Source organism: Oculina patagonica, chromosome 7 (assembly GCF_052425735.1).
Source record: "Oculina patagonica isolate OP01 chromosome 7, crgOcupat, whole genome shotgun sequence".
Lineage (NCBI taxonomy): Eukaryota > Metazoa > Cnidaria > Anthozoa > Scleractinia > Oculinidae > Oculina > Oculina patagonica.
The window spans coordinates 9,828,341-9,845,619 of NC_135764.1; the positions used below are offsets into that span (position 1 = coordinate 9,828,341).

Below are 17,279 nucleotides of genomic sequence, written 5' to 3' on the forward strand. Positions count from 1 at the left end.
CTTTATGAAAATGCTAATACAAGCTTTTTAACTTGCTTTCTTTTATATTTTTCATGAGTTTTAATCTTATTTCTTAGTTTTATTTGTAGAACATTTTATTAGTGGCTTCCTTTTTTCATCCTTGTGATATCCTTGTCAACCTGATGAGATGAAAAAAAAAAAAACACATATAAATACATGTAAAAAAGCCACACAAGTAGTCTCTGCGTAAGTCGCTCAAAGTATCCCAACACGTGTTTGCACTATCACAACCCTGTTTACCTGGCGAGACAGCCAATATAGGCAATAGCAAAAACATGATTTATTATAAGCTGATCTTGTTAACCCTCTGGCCAAACCTCCTCGTAAAATAGACACATGGTTGACATAGCAAATTGTCCGCAAAGAAAGATCAAACAGCCACTAACAATTTCAGCTTTATAGAGTAAATTATCTTCACATAATAGCAAAAAAAGAAACAAATTGTCAATATGAACAACATAAAATATTAACGCCATGCAAAGAAACCGATACGTTTTGAAGTTAAATTAACTTTTTAACAATACTGAGGCAGCAGCCTTTAATGAGCCGGCATTTCTGGTGACGTAACTAACGAACGATAACGGAAAGGAATGTCTGTTGCAGTCAGACCGTAAAAGAAAACATACATATTGGCAAAATTTAAACAATGAGAGGTAGTTACTTTAATTATCAACCACGTTTGAAAGAAAAAATGTATGGAATCACATTTGGAGCTCTATCAGTCTTTAAAATAATCTCAAGATATGCGCAAATTCGGCGACTTATTTCAAACGCACCCCGTTATTCATGGAGGAAAGGGCGGGATGGGAAATAATTTATTCAAGTGAAAATACGGACGACTTACAAATTTGGCGCCACTGCGCTATACGTTTAGGTAGTTTATTTAGTCTAAGTTTGTATCGTTTTCTGGGAGCTTTGGTGTGAATATTCATTGAGAAAAGAAATGAGTAAAGACTTTCAACAGTAAAGAAATGGTTTGAAATGAAACATATCTGTTACAAAACCAAAAAAAAAAAAATCATGTTTTCTTTTCTCGTTACCTTGATTTGAAATGCTTCAGTTCCAAAGTTTCAACCGCGGCTTCGGCGTCTACGTCGGAAGAATCTTCGAAATCGTCGTCCACGACGGGATCTACGGCGGCGAATAAGTCGACGAGCTCCGCGGAATATAAGGAAGGGCAGTATTGGATCAGAAGACTTCTCAACCAATTCTTTGTCCAATGGATTGGACAAAGAGTTTTCTTCCTCGTCATCTGCGTCTTCATCGTTATCGTTTTCGTCTTCATCGTGGCCATCGCTATCTGTTTCGTCTTCATCCAAATCCCCATCACCAACATCCAACTTAGGGTTGCTGAACAAGAAACGAAAAAAAGAAAGAGAAAAAAATGAAAAATGTTTTACACGATGTCTTTAAACATTGGCGCTCACTACGTCAAAAAATCACTTGCACAGTTCGACATAATCATAACTAATTATAACACACACCAAAAACGCGGGTACAGTGATAAATATAAATGATCAGCTAACATATGAGAAAAATGTAGTATGGCAATGCTTCTATGTCTCTGTCCTTTAAACATTACATTTGAAATGCAAAAGGAAAGCTAAACTTGCCTTAAATTAGGATTGCTGTAGTCAAACCCCGAAATTCCTTCTTTTTAATTTGGACATTTTAAGTGTTTTCATATCATGCCTCGCCTAGAAAGAGAATAAACTGACCATATCTAAAAAAGCAAAACAGGTTACCCTTTTTAAATAAAATGTCTTTTTCTCTTCCTCTCTCGACCTTCGTTTTTCTTCACGTACAATCACACTTATCTCTTACCTCTGAGATATGTCGTTTCCAACTTGTTTCAGTTCACCTTCATACGCCTTGGCTTCATCATCAGTGAATGGCAATGCCAAGCCTATAGCAAGCACAAAGCCAACAAGAGCTACAAGAATCAATCCTTTCATCGTGGAGACTTCTTGCTTCGAACTAACAAATGAAACTGAATGTCCCATTTTTATATCTTTGGGTAAAACAGCACTCGGATATGCCCTGCTGCCAACGTGCCGAAAAAAGGAAAGATATTGACAAATCACGTCAATATTACTCACTTGAAAACTAAGTTTAGTTACAATTATATACATAGTTTTTTATTTTACTGACTATTTTATGTTTTTAATCGGCGAGATGCCCAAATATGATAAAGTTCTCATGTAGCCGCTGAGTATAGAAATAACTACATGTTATTAAATATAACTATATATATTGAAGTTTAAAAGACCACCTCTGAAGTTAAGGCGTGGTCTTAACTTCGATCTTCCGTAAACCTTCAAAACGTTTCCCTGACGTCACTTGAAACGCCCAACCTTTCTCAACTACTTCACTTTGTTGATTAACTGAGTTAATATCGTTGGTATGGATATGCTTTCTAAATAAAGCAAATCCATCTCTTTATATCGTTTATCAAAAAATTTAGGCGCATTCGGAGGTATTCGCCTTCAACAGAATATTTTAATCTTGGAAAAAGTTAATGTATGTTCGAATTCAATTTTGTTCCCTCAACTGCTTCATTGAAGGAAATTCCAAAAAAAAAAAGGTTTGATTTGGTTTTAGAAATCCCCACCACAATGTTTTGATTTTTCAGTTTTTTTTTTTTTATTAAACATGGTAAATATTTTTCTGTTACATGGCAACATTAAATATCCTTTTGAAAACAATCATATATCCGAGTACTTATAAGTGAACCCTTGTAAAAAGTAACCGGAAATGTTTGGATGTTTTGAAATAGAAAAATATTTATCTATTTCTCACTATCTTGTCATGTTCGTGTCAATGAATTACTTCCAACTACGTAATCACAAGTAAAACGTCAACTCGCGGCTTCCGCTGCCTGTTCCTTGGCCAGAGAGTTCAATACTTGAATCAGGACCGAAGTTTCACAAATTTGCGTGTACGCCGCTAGTCGACGAGGAACAGTGTTGTGAGAACGACTGGGTTTATAAACTTAACTCAACGTAGCTGTAGGTGGAAAATGTCGCAGCAGTACTTAACAAGTAGAGATTAATGAAATTTTATTATTCGGGCAATATTACAATTCATAATCCATCAAATATTATCGCTCACGCGCGATTGTTTAGTAAGCGTCACTTGACACAATATATATGCCTCAACTAAAACTAAAATTGGGAAATATCCGAGGGAAATTCCCCAAGTGATATTTCCCGTTTCCCAACTCTGTGATTTATGCTTGCACGCTCAGTGTTCAGCCAGAGTAAATTGTTAAATTAAACATATGGTCAATAGAACTAAACTTTTGGAACAGACCAACAATGCTTTGAACGCCAACAGAATTATTTTAACGTTTAAACGTTTTGAGAGGAAAGTTTTCCACTATTGGCGGCCTATAAATATTTGAAGGATAATGAAAACAATAGTCGCAATTTGGCTGTAAAAAAAAGCACGGATATTTGTTCTTGGACAAAATCTGTTTCTCGAAGCTTCGCTCTCGCAAAACTGTTAACTTCTCAAGTTTAGATTATGTCCGCGGACTAATATATATCTAAGCCTCCATTTTCAAGTTAAATGGAGGCTTTTTTATAAATATCAAACTTTTCCTGCGTCGTTTCGTGTTCAGTTTTAGTCTTAAAATTTCTTTAGTTTAAGAACTCTTTAACGAACGCAGTTTTCAAGATCTTGTATTCTGCTCGAATTTTGCATGAAGTTGGTAAAAAGTCCTCTTTCCTTTAGCCCTTTGATTGCCTCTTAAACCAAGACCCTTATTCATGAATTCATCCTCAGTCATAAAAGACTTCTTCGTACTCCGGGACTGTATTATGTCTGAGCTTTAATTGTAAGACATGTTTGTTGAGAAACTTCTTAGTAAGCAAGCAGGTCCGTTCTGTAAATACTTAAAGGTATTCACAAAACGGACCTGCTTGCTTATTAAGAAATTTCTCAACTCTCATTATATCTTCAAGCAAACTACAATACCAGCGATAAGCTCTTTCCAGATGCTTTTAAAGCAGTTTTCAATTACGGTTAGGAGATCATAATGATTGTATAGTTAGCTTTGGTCACATTTTGATAAAAAGTACAATAATACTTTTGCTCATTTAGGGTAATATATTTTCCCGTACGAGTTAGTTATAAAGACGACGTCCACCAGTATTTGCATCTTAAATTAAATGTAAAGTCAAAAGAATTGCAAAAAATTAAATGTACATGTTGACAATGTGCCAGAAAATTACAAGCTAAGATAAGACATACAAGAATTCAAAGCCGACTTCATGGAAAGTTGTTACCGTTTTAACCCATTTTGAACAAGAAAAGACATTTAACGCAGCTTTCAATTATGGTTAGAAGATCATATAGTTACAAAGTATACATCTTTTGGTCATTTAAGGGTAATATATTTTCCCGTAGAAGAAAACATATTCAACGAACTATTACTAGAGGTAGTCTATTAGGTTTCATTTCTATTTGCTCCAGGTGAACATTGGATAAAAAAAAGTCTGTATTGTCCCTTCTGCCACTGACTTAGGATTATTAATTTCAGCATATTTACCAGTAATTTACATCTTGAATTGTAAAGGCAAAAAGAGTACAGATTAAGACTCTGTATACATGCTGAAAATGTGCCAGAAAATCACAAGCTAAGTTAAGCTAAACGAAAGCCTTCCCGTTTTTAACCCATTTTCAATGAGAAAATACGATTATCTAATTTCAGTAATCACTGATATTGAAGATGTCATTTCTAAAATCAATACACGACCCTTAAAATAACACAACCTAACCTATTTTCATGTTCTTGGTATATGTATGTTTTTCAAATCAAATTCACCAGAATTGATATCAGGTTGAAAGTAAGCTGTGAGTGGATTCGAATGGTCGCATATCATCTAGAGGAGACATCATTCCTTTATTGGAAAAAAAAAAAAACTTCTGTTTTATTTCACTTCAAGGATTGTTTTCTAAAATTATTATGAAGATAGCAAGCTTGCTCACGTCCTGTTTTTGTAGATAAAAAATAAAAGTAAACAAATTTCAAATTTGTTTACTTTTAAGTTATTAGATATTTCTCGTTGTTCTTGGTAAATTGGTGAACCTCAGCCTAACATTTTTGTCGGGAAACAGTTTAAAGGCGACACTTGTATTACATTGTTTTTTCCTAATATCGCTCCTTTACGTTTCCAATAAATTCAATTCACATTGTTGCTATGTTTTTTAGAAAGTTCACATGTTATTCATTTTTGCGTCGTTTAATATGATGTTGAAAAATAAACGTAAACATAAATCTATTGAAAATAAGTTTATTTAAAAATAAATCAGAAAAAAGCACGAAGTTAAAGAAGTAAACACAGCTATCAGAAGGATGTAATTGTTGGCGTGTAAACATCTTGGCTTTTTTGAGGGCAACAATGATCTGGCTAGGTTTATGGCTGGTTAAATCAAAATAATAAGGACATTTCTAAAAATTATCTCAAAATAAAATAATGAATTTGGTATCTTTCGCCTCTTACTTGAAAAAACTGAGTTACTTACATTCAAACATCGTTTGATGAATGTTATAACGTCCATAGCACTTTCAATAAAATATCAAAAATCTATAATGTCACATTAAACAATTCTCCCGCTCTCCTTTAGTGAAAGAATCCTAGAACCCTAGTTTTTTTTTTTCTTTCTTTTTACCTACTGTTATCCCATAAGGGCAAATTGTAAAATATAAAAATAAGTTAATGATTGCAAAAAGGTTCAACAATATTCATCATTCAGTAAATGGAGAGTTATTTGATATTCTATTCTTCCCTTGTGCAGTACTTAACGCATGCAGAATCATCTTGTGTCACCTCCCCGATCGACTAGCTTACAGTTTGCCTTCAATTCTCAAAAATCTCTTTATAACCGACATTTTGATTGTCCTAAGGACCGCAATTTTAATCAGGATACTGTGCCTTTCTCTTTTCAAACATGAAACTGAGGTTAGTCAACCATTCATCTTTTGTTTAGAATTGAAATTCCAGAACTTCCTTCACGAAGGTAAATTAGTAATATTGTGCACACGATGCGTTTCGTTCGCTTTGCAGGAGAACATACTTGTGTTAGGAATTTTTTTTAATCATTCGATGCCGATCAGTCCAACAGGGGTACCCAAAACAAATATGAATAAAAAAATACCATTTTGCTGCCATAAAGGAGTTCTCTTAGTTTTGCCAAGTTTATACTTATTTTGTTAATCTACGTAATAAATCTTAATCTATTTGTAAATAAAATTTATTCTTAGAAGAAATACATCCATCAGGAAAAAAAAAAGACTTTTCATATAAGACCACCCTCGGAAGCAAACCTCTCAAACCATATGCCCTTTAACACAACATTAGGCGATAAGCTAATGGGACTAATTGTTACAAAAATATAAGTGCTTATTGTGTTACTATTTTATTATTTCACAATATAAAGGGGAACGTATTGATCATATATTTTAAAAGTAGTAGTTTCAGTATCAGTGGTTATATTTGGAAGTTCGAGGAAAACAAGTGTATCAAATAGAATCATAGAGTACTTTTGTAGATAAGGTTATTTGGCCAATAACATTAATGTAGCCTTGCAATATCGTGATTCATTTGGCATCTTGTCAACATGGTGCACCCGATTATCTGTCACCCAAAGGTATAAAATGCACCATTTGTGGTTGCTCACCAGCCAGAAACGAAGAAGACTTCACGATGAACAAACTGTTCTTGTTAGCACTGGTTGGCTTTGTGCTGGCCATAGGCTTGGCCCTTCCTTTCAATGAGGATGGAGATCAAACAAATAATGACCTCAAATCAGAAGACGCTGTGAGGTATGGTAAAAAATATGCTTAAAAGATCTCTTAAGTTTTCTAACAAAGACAAAGATGTGGCGTGCTTTAACAGTTGATGTACCTTGTTTTTCAATCGCACGAGCAAAATTGGTGCTGACTTGTTTTTTTGAATAAGTCAAACAACGCTTGTGCATTCGCAGGTAGTTTGTGTTAAATACCTATACATGTTATTGTCATTTTTTTTCGAAGGGACTTCAACTGGGATGCTGCAGATAATGATGTAGGTGAAGATGAACACGACTTTGAGGAAAACAAAGACAACAAGGAAGATTACGAAGATGATGATGATGACGATGATAATGGCGAAGAAGACGAAGATGACGACAATTCTTTATCAAATCCAATAGAGAAGTCATCAGATCGCCAAATTGTACGACGCTTATTTCGAGTCCGTCGCTTCTTCCGCGGCACTCGTAGATTCTTCCGCCGCTTCCGTGGCTAAAGAAGTAACACCTGCCAGTTCTAGGTATGCACGCCCCAAGTTTTGAGCTTTCATGTTTTCACTTTAGTTAGGGCACTTTTTACTGATAATCTTAAGTCACAGTTTCAACTTCACTTCAGAAATGAGGCGTAAAGATAACAAGATAACAAAAAAAAAAATGATTAATGAATACAATAAAAAAACTTCATAGCTATACCTTGAAAGATTAAGCCGACTATGGTTCTCTGTGCCTTAAGTGAAGAACGCCTGAAAAAAAAAAAACATAATGATTAGCGTGTATTATCTTTAACAACTTGCATGCAGCTAATGTGGCGTAGAATTTCGTGTTGATGTTCTGTTATAGTAACGTACGTTATAAAACGCCATGCAAACCGTTTTTTTTTGTTGTTGTTGTAGTTGTTGTTCTGTTCTCTTATTTTGCATTTTTTCAAAGACTAGGTAGTCAAGTTATTATTGTTTTACTAATAAAATTTAAGAAAGAAGGCCTTTTTTGTCCTGCATTTGGTTGTAATTTTATAATTAATATATGTTTGAAACAATGCCTGAAGTAAGTAATATATTTGCCGGAGTCAGTAATATAGTTGCTAAATAAATGTATTATTTTCCTTAATTCATTTGTCCCTTAAAGAAATGTACACAGAAAAAGGAAAGAAATTAAATTAATATATTCTAAAAGTAGATATCTTCATTGTTTAATCTATACTTTTTTTTTTCTCTACAGATGTACCCTCCATGAACAAAACTGGAAAAGCCAAGCTCTGTCAATTAACAATACTAGAAAAATTTGATAAAGTAAAGTTTGGAAGCTATGGTAGATAAAAGCGTAAAACTGTACTGATCTTTGTTTTATATAAAAAATTAAACGTAGATTTTGTGATAATTATTTTTAATTACAAATAGTTATTTTTTATATAAGGTTTTTTTTTCATACAAAGTTCTAACACTTTGTAAAATATAAAAAACGATTCTTCGGGTGCAAGCAATAGTTGCGGTTCCACTAGGCCTTTTGCTCTCGGGAAAGTACGACTTTATCTAAATGCGAGAGGGGATTGTGTTTTGTGTGTAACCTCAGGACCTACATTGAAACTTCTCATGGGAAATCGCTACGGATACGTTAAAGATAACAAAATAATTGCCCACGACATTCCCAGAACAAAGGGTGTATCTAACAACAAGAGTGGTTCCACACATCGGGTTGAAGTAAATGCCGAATAAAGGAAACGGACGCACATGTTGCTGGGCACATTTTTGCAATTTGGCATTGAACTCGCACCCCATGGCCATTCACATTCTAGTGTTTGCACGCAAAAGTAGGCAGAAACTCTCGGAAGTTTCTTTCCACCAGTGATCGGCTGCTCTGTTGTTTAAAAATCTCAGGGACAAATTCTGGGGAAGAGGGAATGCCCATGCGGCTAGTAACTTGCAGACGACGAGCTCTATAATACTAAAACAGCTCCTGGAGTGAATAAAGAAATCATAATCGCGGACGCATTCTACGGATTTCCTTTAAAACAAGCTATTGGATCCGGATCGCTAAGTCACCCTGAGATCGGTGTATAGGAAGTACAAAAACGAATATACGTTTCGTTGCGGCTAGTCCAAGCTCGACCTTGTGTAACCGGAAAACTATTTGAAGTGTAACGCCGAAAATTATCCAGTAAACCTGTGCTGGCAATTCATGTCTTTGTACTAGTGTACATCACGCTGGGCGGATATTTGTATAGGAAAATAGATGTATCTTTTGAAATACGCACTCCGTGGACCGGGCAGTCAGAAAGCAGGGACGGCGGATCAATTTCCCAAGTAGGGGGGGGGGGGGGGGGGGGGGCTGACTAATGACTTGAAGTGGGGGGAGGGGGGGCTTAAAAGACCCTTCTCTCAGTAGTAAACAAGTATCAATAAACAAGCTCCGGAGTACTTACAATACCCATTTAAACCATTCAGCACAGACTATAACCTTAGAGACAAGGCAAATAAGTTAGCTCTACCTAAGCCCCGTACTGATTTTTTAAATGTATGTATGTATGTATGTATGTATGTATGTATGTATGTATGTATGTATGTATGTATGTATGTATGTATGTATGTATGTATGTATGTATGTATGTATGTATGTATGTATGTATGTATGTATGTATGTATGTATGTATGTATGTATGTATGTATGTATGTATGTATGTATGTATGTATGTATGTATGTATGTATGTATGTATGTATGTATGTATGTATGTATGTATGTATGTAACTTCAAATTTCTTGTGTGGAACGATTTTCGGAGAGCGCTCAACTTTTTAGGAGCGGTACTAAATTATTTAAAAAGGTTCCAGGCTTCAATAGTATTCCATCGATTTATTGCAACAGCTCTGTTTCGTATGGTCAAAAGATGACCACACTCTTCAGGCAATTTTTTCGAATGACCGTTAATTTGAATGCTGGCGGTTAAATACAAAATACAAAATATACAAAATATGGTTGCTAGGTAGCAGTTGTGTAGATTACGTTACTTTAAAGTTCTTGAGGACAAATCTATTTCTATGGGGGCATGAACTCGCTAATTCGTTGCGCTTGTTTAAGCTACAAAGATCTTTTTTACAGATAATAATAAACTTTTCGTGGAGACATAGATTACATTTCTTGCTAATATTATTGTATGGCTGACACTTTCTTAGCACTTTCCATTTGATTTGATAGGCTTTTTTCGCGTCTTTAAGAGTCCAGATGTGTTTTGATAGTTCAGTTTCATTTCTTTTGTTGGTGTGTCGAAAGGATGCGTTGTGGTTTCTGTAGCGGTCTTTAAAGTTTGTTGCTAGTCCTACGTATGATTCCGTGGAAGTTTCGCTTGTCACTGTTGCTTGATAGACTACATTGGTTTGGAGACATTGACCTTCCAGAGGGCACTCATTCTTTCTCCTGCAGTTGCACCCATCACGTGGCTGTTGAGTTGGCGCTGGCGTGACATTTGAGAGAATGCTTTTGTTGTGCGATGCGATAGTGGATTTCATGTTTGGCATGCATGAGTAGCTGAGCTTGATCGTGTGTCTGTTGAAAATCTTGTGTAGCGGGTGGATCTTGGGGAAGCATTTATCAACAACACAAAGAAACTTTCTTCCAAGGTTGGTTTTCAGGTTTGAATTAAATGGCGGGTTGTACCATGTTACGTTTCGTCTTCGCTTTCTCTTATTTCTCGTTGCTTGTTGTGCTTCTGGGTGGTATGTGAGCTTGTGGTCATATCCGCTTTCCTGGAGTGCTTTTTGGTAGGGAGGGATGGCTGCGTCAAAAACTTCTTTGCTAGATGAAATATTTGTTAATCTTTTGTTAATGTTCAGGGGTATGTTCTCAAGTAATGCGGGGGGATGGTTACTCTGTCGGTGGACGTACAGCAATTTATTGTTAGGCTTCATGTAAGGTTTGTAGCTACCGCTTGCGAGGTCGAAGGTCACGTCTAAGAAGTCTACGATCTTTTTGTTTGCGTCGATTGTGATTTTAAGCCCGTTTGCTTTAAATGCGTTGCTGACTTCTTGCTTAATCTTTTCAATTTCTCTGGGTGTAGCTCTACATACGGCGATGCCGTCGTCACGGTAGAGGCCTACTTCATGTTTAAACTTAGGCGCGATGAGGGACAGCATGTATGCCCCGATCAGCTCACAAGTTTCTGCTCCGTCGTATGAGCCCATTGTCACGTCAAACATACTGTCACTGTCTCTTTTTGTCCATGGGGAGTTTTGGGGACTAGCAACAAACTTTAAAGACCGCTACAGAAACCACAACGCATCCTTTCGACACACCAACAAAAGAAATGAAACTGAACTATCAAAACACATCTGGACTCTTAAAGACGCGAAAAAAGCCTATCAAATCAAATGGAAAGTGCTAAGAAAGTGTCAGCCATACAATAATATTAGCAAGAAATGTAATCTATGTCTCCACGAAAAGTTTATTATTATCTGTAAAAAAGATCTTTGTAGCTTAAACAAGCGCAACGAATTAGCGAGTTCATGCCCCCATAGAAATAGATTTGTCCTCAAGAACTTTAAAGTAACGTAATCTACACAACTGCTACCTAGCAACCATATTTTGTATATTTTGTATTTTGTATTTAACCGCCGGCATTCAAATTAACGGTCATTCGAAAAAATTGCCTGAAGAGTGTGGTCATCTTTTGACCATACGAAACAGAGCTGTTGCAATAAATCGATGGTATACTATTGAAGCCTGGAACCTTTTTAAATAATTTATGTATGTATGTATGTATGTATGTATGTATGTATGTATGTATGTATGTATGTATGTATGTATGTATGTATGTATGTATGTATGTATGTATGTATGTATGTATGTATGTATGTATGTATGTATGTATGTATGTATGTATGTATGTATGTATGTATGTATGTCTTTATTTTTCCGCCCCCCTCCCCCCCCGGCTCCGCCGTCCCTGAGTCTTAGCTTGCGTTCAATTTCAGGAATAAGCAAAACCGAACATAAACAGGAGGAGATGAAGAGATGAGCTTGATGATATTTTTTTTTTTCAAATGTGAGAAAATGTTTCACCAACTGACAGGGTTAGGCTTTTCGATAGAACGATTGTCAATTGGGTGAAAACATAAAACCAGCACCCCTTTAAAGTAATCTCTCTGGTCGGTCACAAAGGACGCAAATAGTAGAGTGATATAAACAAACCTAGAAGCGATTGCATGTAGTTGTAGCGAAGCGCGGAAAAATGAGTGTCAGCTAGTCGTAACATCTGGCACGATTGGTAATGGCTGTACCTACGATTGGATGGGAGAAAAAGGCACCAGATTTCAAGCCAATCGCTAAGCGTACTAAAAACCAATATAATGAAGACGCGAATTACATTGACACGCAAATGATTATCGTTTCATGCATGTAGCTAAACAGTAGCTCAGTGCACGTGGTATTTCTATCTCAATGAAAGGGAAACCAGAACAAACCAATTAATAGAGAACATTTATTACCAACGGCTTTTTGTTACTGATAGACAAAGCTGAAATATGAATTAAATATTCATTTATTCGTTATAAAAAGGCTGATACAAGCTTATTCATATGCTTTTATATTCTACATGAATCTTTTAATTAACAGCTTAGTTTCGTTAGAGCATTTTGAAAGTTGCGTTCTGTTATTCTTCATCCGTGGAATATCCTTGTAAACCTAATGAGACGAAAAAAGTATTCATATTTTAAAGCAAAATAAGTCACGCACATACCCTTTGCGTAAGTTTTTCGAATTAGCAAAACACGTGTTTTTTTACATATCAGAACCGTGTTTACATAGTCCATGCAAAATGACGATACGGCCAATCTAAGCGTCCGTTATCCGATCAAAATTCTAGACCTCCTTCTAAAATGGACATATGCAATGGTTGACATATCAAAACTTCCGCAAATGAAGTTTAAACAGCTACTAACAATTTCAGCGTTATATAGCAAATCCTCTATTCAAAATTACGAATAAAATCGATAGGTGATTTATGCAATTGAAAACAAAGTGTTACACAATTGGCTCCAATGCACGAGTCTTTGAGGTCGTTTATTTAGTCTAAGTCTTTCTCGTTTTCTTTGTGAGCTTTGGCGTGATTATTTATTGAGAATAAAAACATGTAAATGGTCCGAAACGAAATATATTTGTTAAAAAAAAGCATTTAAAAAACGAAGATAAAAAAAATGTTTCCGTTCTCGTTACCTTCAGTTGATTTGAAGTCCCTTAGTACCGAAGCTTCAACCGCGGCTTCGGCGACGACGTCGGAAAAATCTTCGAAATCTTCGTCCACGGCGGGATCTTCGGCGTCGGAAGCGGCGAGCAAGTCGGCGAGCCCCGCGAAATATAAGGAAGGGCAGTATTGGATCAGAAGACTTCTCAACCAATTCTTTGTCCAATGGATCAGACAAAGAGTTTTCATCCTCGTCATCTGCATCTTCATCGTCATCGTTTTCGGCGTCATCGTGGCCATCGCTATCTATTTCGTCTTCATCCAAATCCTTATCACCATCATCCAACTTAGGGTTGCTGATGAAGAATCGAAAACAAAAAAGAAAGAAAGAAATGTAAATGTTTTACACGCCGTTTTAAAACCTTGGCGCTCACCTACATTAAACAAAATCACTTGTACTGTTTCACATAATTTTATCTAATTACAACAAAAATACGCGAGTACACTGAATGTTAAAATACAAATGACCAACTAACATTAGAAAAATATAGCATGGCAATGTTTCTATGTCGATGATCTTTGAAAGATACATTATTAGTCGTCAGTTGAGATATGAATTAGCACGTTACATTTAAATTGCAAGGGGAAAGCTAGACCTGCTTTAATTTGGAATTACAGTAGTCAAACCCCAAAGTTCCCCCATTTTTAATTTCGAAATACTTTTTTTCCGTGTCGATGCTTTGCCTTGGAACTTGTTTCAAAGGGAAAAAAATGATCATATGTGAAAAGGAAAACAAGGGAGACTTTTTTTAAATATACTCTCTTTTTCTTTTCGTTTCTCGACTTTCGTCTTTCTTCAAGTACAATTGCACTTATACCTTACCTCTGAAATATGTCGTTTCCAATTTGCTTCCGTTCAGCTTGATAAGCCTCAGCTTCATCTTCAGTGAATGGCAAAGCCAAGCCTATGGCAAGCACAAAGCCAACAAGAGCTACAAGAATCAATCCTTTCATCGTGGAGACTTCTTGCTTCTAACTAACAAATGAAACTGTATTTCGCATTTTATACCTTTGGATAAAACAGCACCGGATATGCCTTGCTGCCTATGTGCCGAAAAAAGTAAAGATATTGACAAATCATGTCAATATTACTCACTTGAAAACTAAGTTTAGTTACAATTATATGCATAGTTTTAACAGCTTTTTAATTTAATGACTTTTTAGGTTTTTAATCGGCGAGATGCCCAAATATGATAAAGTTCTCATGTGGCCGCTGAGTATAGAAATAGTAACTACATGTTATTAAATATAACTATATATTGAAGTTTAAAAGACCACCTCTGAAGTTAAGGTGTGGTCTTAACTTCGATCTTCCGTAAACCTTCAAAACGTTTCCCTGACGTCACTTGAAACGCCCAACCTTTCTCAACTACTTCACTTTGTTGATTAACTGAGTTAATATCGTTGGTATGGATATGCTTTTCAAATAAAGCAAATTCATCTTTTTATATCGTTTATCAAAAAATTTAAGCGCATTCGGAGGTATTCGCCTTCAACAGAATATTTTAATCTTGGAAAAAGTTCATGTAGGTTCGAATTCAATTTTGAACCCTCAACTGCTTCATTGAAGGAAATTCCAAAAAAAAGGTTTGATTTGGTTTTAGAAATCCCCACCACAATGTTTTGATTTTTCATTTTTTTTTTTATTAAACATGGTAAATATTTTTCTGTTACATGGCAACATTAAATATCCTTTTGAAAACAATCATATATCCGAGTACTTATAAGTGAACCCTTGTAAAAAGTAACCGAAAATGTTTGGATGTTTTGAAATAGAAAAATATTTATATATTTCTCACTATCTTGCCATGTTCGTGTCAATGAATTACTTCCAACTACGTAAACACAATTAAAACGTCAAATCGCGGCTTCCGCTGCCTGTTCCTTGGCGGCCAGAGAGTTCAATACTTGAATCAGGACCGAAGTTTCACAAACAGCGAGGAACAGTGTTGTAAGAACGACTGGGTTTAAAAATTTACCTTAACGTAGCTGTAGGTGGAAAATGTCGCAGCAGTACTTAACAAGTAGAGATTAATCAAATTTTATTATTCGGGCAATATTACAATTCATAATCCATCAAATGTTATCGCTCACGCGCGATTGTTTAGTAAGCGTCACTTGACACAATATGCCCCAACTAAAACTAAAATTGGGAAATATCCGAGGGAAATTCCCCAAGTGATATTTTCCGTTTACCAACTTTGTGATACGCTCAGTGTTTAACCAGAGTAAATCGTTAAATTAAACATATGTTCAATAGAACTAAACTTTTTTGAGCAGACAAACAATGCTTTGAACGCCAACAGAATTACTTTAACGTTTAAAAGTTTTGAGAGAAAAATTTCCCAATATAAGCGGCCTATAAATATCTGAAGGATAATGAAAACAATAGTCGCAATTTGGCTTTAAAAATATGCACGGATATTTGTACTTGGGCATTATCTGTTCCTCGAAGCTTCATTCTCGGAAAACTGTTCACTTCTCAAAACAGATAATGTCCGCGAACTAATATATATCTAAGCCTCCATTTTCGAGTTAATGGAGGCTTTTTTACTTTTTCTGCGTCGTTTCGTGTTTAGTTTTAGTCTTAAAATTTCTTTAGTTTTAGAACTCTTTAACGAACGCAGTTTTCAAGATGTGGTATTCTGTTCGAATTTTGCATGAAGTTGGTAAAAAGTCTTGTTTCCTTTTAGCCCTTTGATTGCCTTTTAAACCAGGACCCGTATTCATGAATTCATCCTCAGTCATAAAAGACTTCTTCGTACTTTGGGACGCATTATGTCTGAGCTTTAATTGTAAGACATGTTTAAAGGTATTCACAAAACGGACCTGCTTGCTTACTAAGAAATTTCTTAACTCTCATCAAACCGTGCATGAACCTCGGCCTAACACCTTTGATGGAAAACAGTTTTAGATACGACACTAGTATTGCATTATTTCTTTCTTTCTTCGCTCCTTTACTTTGCCAATAAATTCACATTGTCACTATAGTGTAGGTCTGTATACGTGCAATAATTATTATTTTTTATCATTTTTATGTTATCCGTATTTTTGTTGCTTTTGCTTCGCCAGATATCAGGAAAACGCTCCCGTTTCAGGAACCAATAAGATTACAGATAAAACTTGCTGTTGTTCTTCCGCTTTTCTTTCGATGACAATATTTCCGCTGCAAAAATAAGTAGGAGTTCGTTTTAAAAAAATGTCATGAACGTGCTTGATGGATCACTTTTAATAACAGTAAAAGTGAGTCCGCTATGCGAACATGTGTGGACTTTCATTTGAATAAAAGTTGGCATTATGAATTAATCAATGAGTTACTGTAGCACTCAACAACTTCAAGTTTCGAATCGAGTAATTCGAGATACAAGGCGAAAAAACAAAGAACTTATCAATCAATTTATTTTTTACAAGACTGTTGGAAGAACAAAGTGTACTATTACTTGTATTATGTACTACGCTTCAAGAAACACACGTTACCATTGCCGCTTGGGATGTCACGCAATGTGAATGAGCGTGGTGTTACCCTTTGTCGCGTCGTTCACGACAAATGCCTTTTTTCATGCAAATAAAAACCTAGAATCCTACAAGAACAGCAGTTATTAGACCAAAAGCGTTTCCTTACCGCTAGCAAGATAGGATACTATTTTCATTAAAAAAAAGAAATGTTGCGTGGAGCACGTGAACCTTTCTCGCATTGCTTGTTTACACAACCCTTACTTTTTGTGTAAAGCTTGTGTAAACAACTCATCGAAAAACTTATTTTCTTTCATTGAGTTTTTTTTTTTTAACCTTTTTTGGAATAATTTCTTAGTAGCTTGCGTTAAAAGGCGAAGAAATATATTTTTCTTTTCACGAAATAATCACTTGGAGTCGGTGTTTTGAGAGGCGGCGAAGGACGTTATTTGAACCGACAATTAAATTATTTGTCGCACGGTTTGGATATATGCATATTCTACGGTTCGATGTTACTTTTATCCTTTCATGACAATGTTTTAGTTCAGTTCTAAATTCGACATCGGTCTTCTGTTAAATATACCACTTGAGAGAAGTGGAGCAGGTGAATTATATCGCGGAGTCCAAGCAAGTAAAACAACATGATCAGCGAACTTGTTTTGATACAACTCGTTGTGCATTCATTGTGTGGCAAAGCTGAAAGAAATAAATAACCAGACATTTGATTCGTTTTAATATGCGAATCAAATATGCTCAAGCCGCACAGAAAAACAAACACTGC

At 35.6% G+C, this 17,279-nt stretch overlaps 3 protein-coding genes across 3 annotated transcripts; 1 reads left to right on the forward strand and 2 right to left on the reverse strand.

The window, feature by feature from the left end:
* On the reverse strand, positions 1-2,057 carry LOC144660742 (uncharacterized). Its single transcript, XM_078521478.1, has 3 exons — positions 1,846-2,057; positions 1,062-1,371; positions 1-140 (listed from the first exon to the last, which is right to left on the reverse strand). Exons 1-2 carry the CDS (start codon positions 2,022-2,024, stop codon positions 1,092-1,094), a joined length of 459 nt encoding a protein of 152 aa, XP_078377604.1. The 5' UTR covers positions 2,025-2,057; the 3' UTR covers positions 1-140; positions 1,062-1,091.
* A 4,661-nt stretch (positions 2,058-6,718) lies between these two features.
* On the forward strand, positions 6,719-8,144 carry LOC144660751 (uncharacterized). The gene is made up of 3 exons (XM_078521489.1): positions 6,719-6,850; positions 7,061-7,337; positions 8,035-8,144. The coding sequence occupies exons 1-2, from the start codon at positions 6,732-6,734 to the stop codon at positions 7,311-7,313; spliced, it is 372 nt and encodes a 123-aa protein (XP_078377615.1). The 5' UTR covers positions 6,719-6,731; the 3' UTR covers positions 7,314-7,337; positions 8,035-8,144.
* Positions 8,145-12,294: 4,150 nt separating this feature from the next.
* On the reverse strand, positions 12,295-14,010 carry LOC144660745 (uncharacterized). Its single transcript, XM_078521483.1, has 3 exons — positions 13,869-14,010; positions 13,018-13,341; positions 12,295-12,486 (listed from the first exon to the last, which is right to left on the reverse strand). The coding sequence occupies exons 1-2, from the start codon at positions 13,997-13,999 to the stop codon at positions 13,053-13,055; spliced, it is 420 nt and encodes a 139-aa protein (XP_078377609.1). The 5' UTR covers positions 14,000-14,010; the 3' UTR covers positions 12,295-12,486; positions 13,018-13,052.
* Positions 14,011-17,279: the final 3,269 nt, after the last annotated feature.

Bases quoted from the DNA above. Each gene is read 5' to 3' on its own strand.
- LOC144660742 (XM_078521478.1), bottom strand. From the start codon at position 2,024: ATGGGACATTCAGTTTCATTTGTTAGTTCGAAGCAAGAAGTCTCCACG. The intron at 1,372-1,845 runs GTAAGAGATAAG...TTTCTTGTTCAG, and splicing joins GGAAACGACATATCTCAGAG to CAACCCTAAGTTGGATGTTG.
- LOC144660751 (XM_078521489.1), top strand. From the start codon at position 6,732: ATGAACAAACTGTTCTTGTTAGCACTGGTTGGCTTTGTGCTGGCCATA. The intron at 6,851-7,060 runs GTATGGTAAAAA...TTTTTTTCGAAG, and splicing joins AAATCAGAAGACGCTGTGAG to GGACTTCAACTGGGATGCTG.
- LOC144660745 (XM_078521483.1), bottom strand. From the start codon at position 13,999: ATGAAAGGATTGATTCTTGTAGCTCTTGTTGGCTTTGTGCTTGCCATA. The intron at 13,342-13,868 runs GTAAGGTATAAG...ATTCTTCATCAG, and splicing joins GGAAACGACATATTTCAGAG to CAACCCTAAGTTGGATGATG.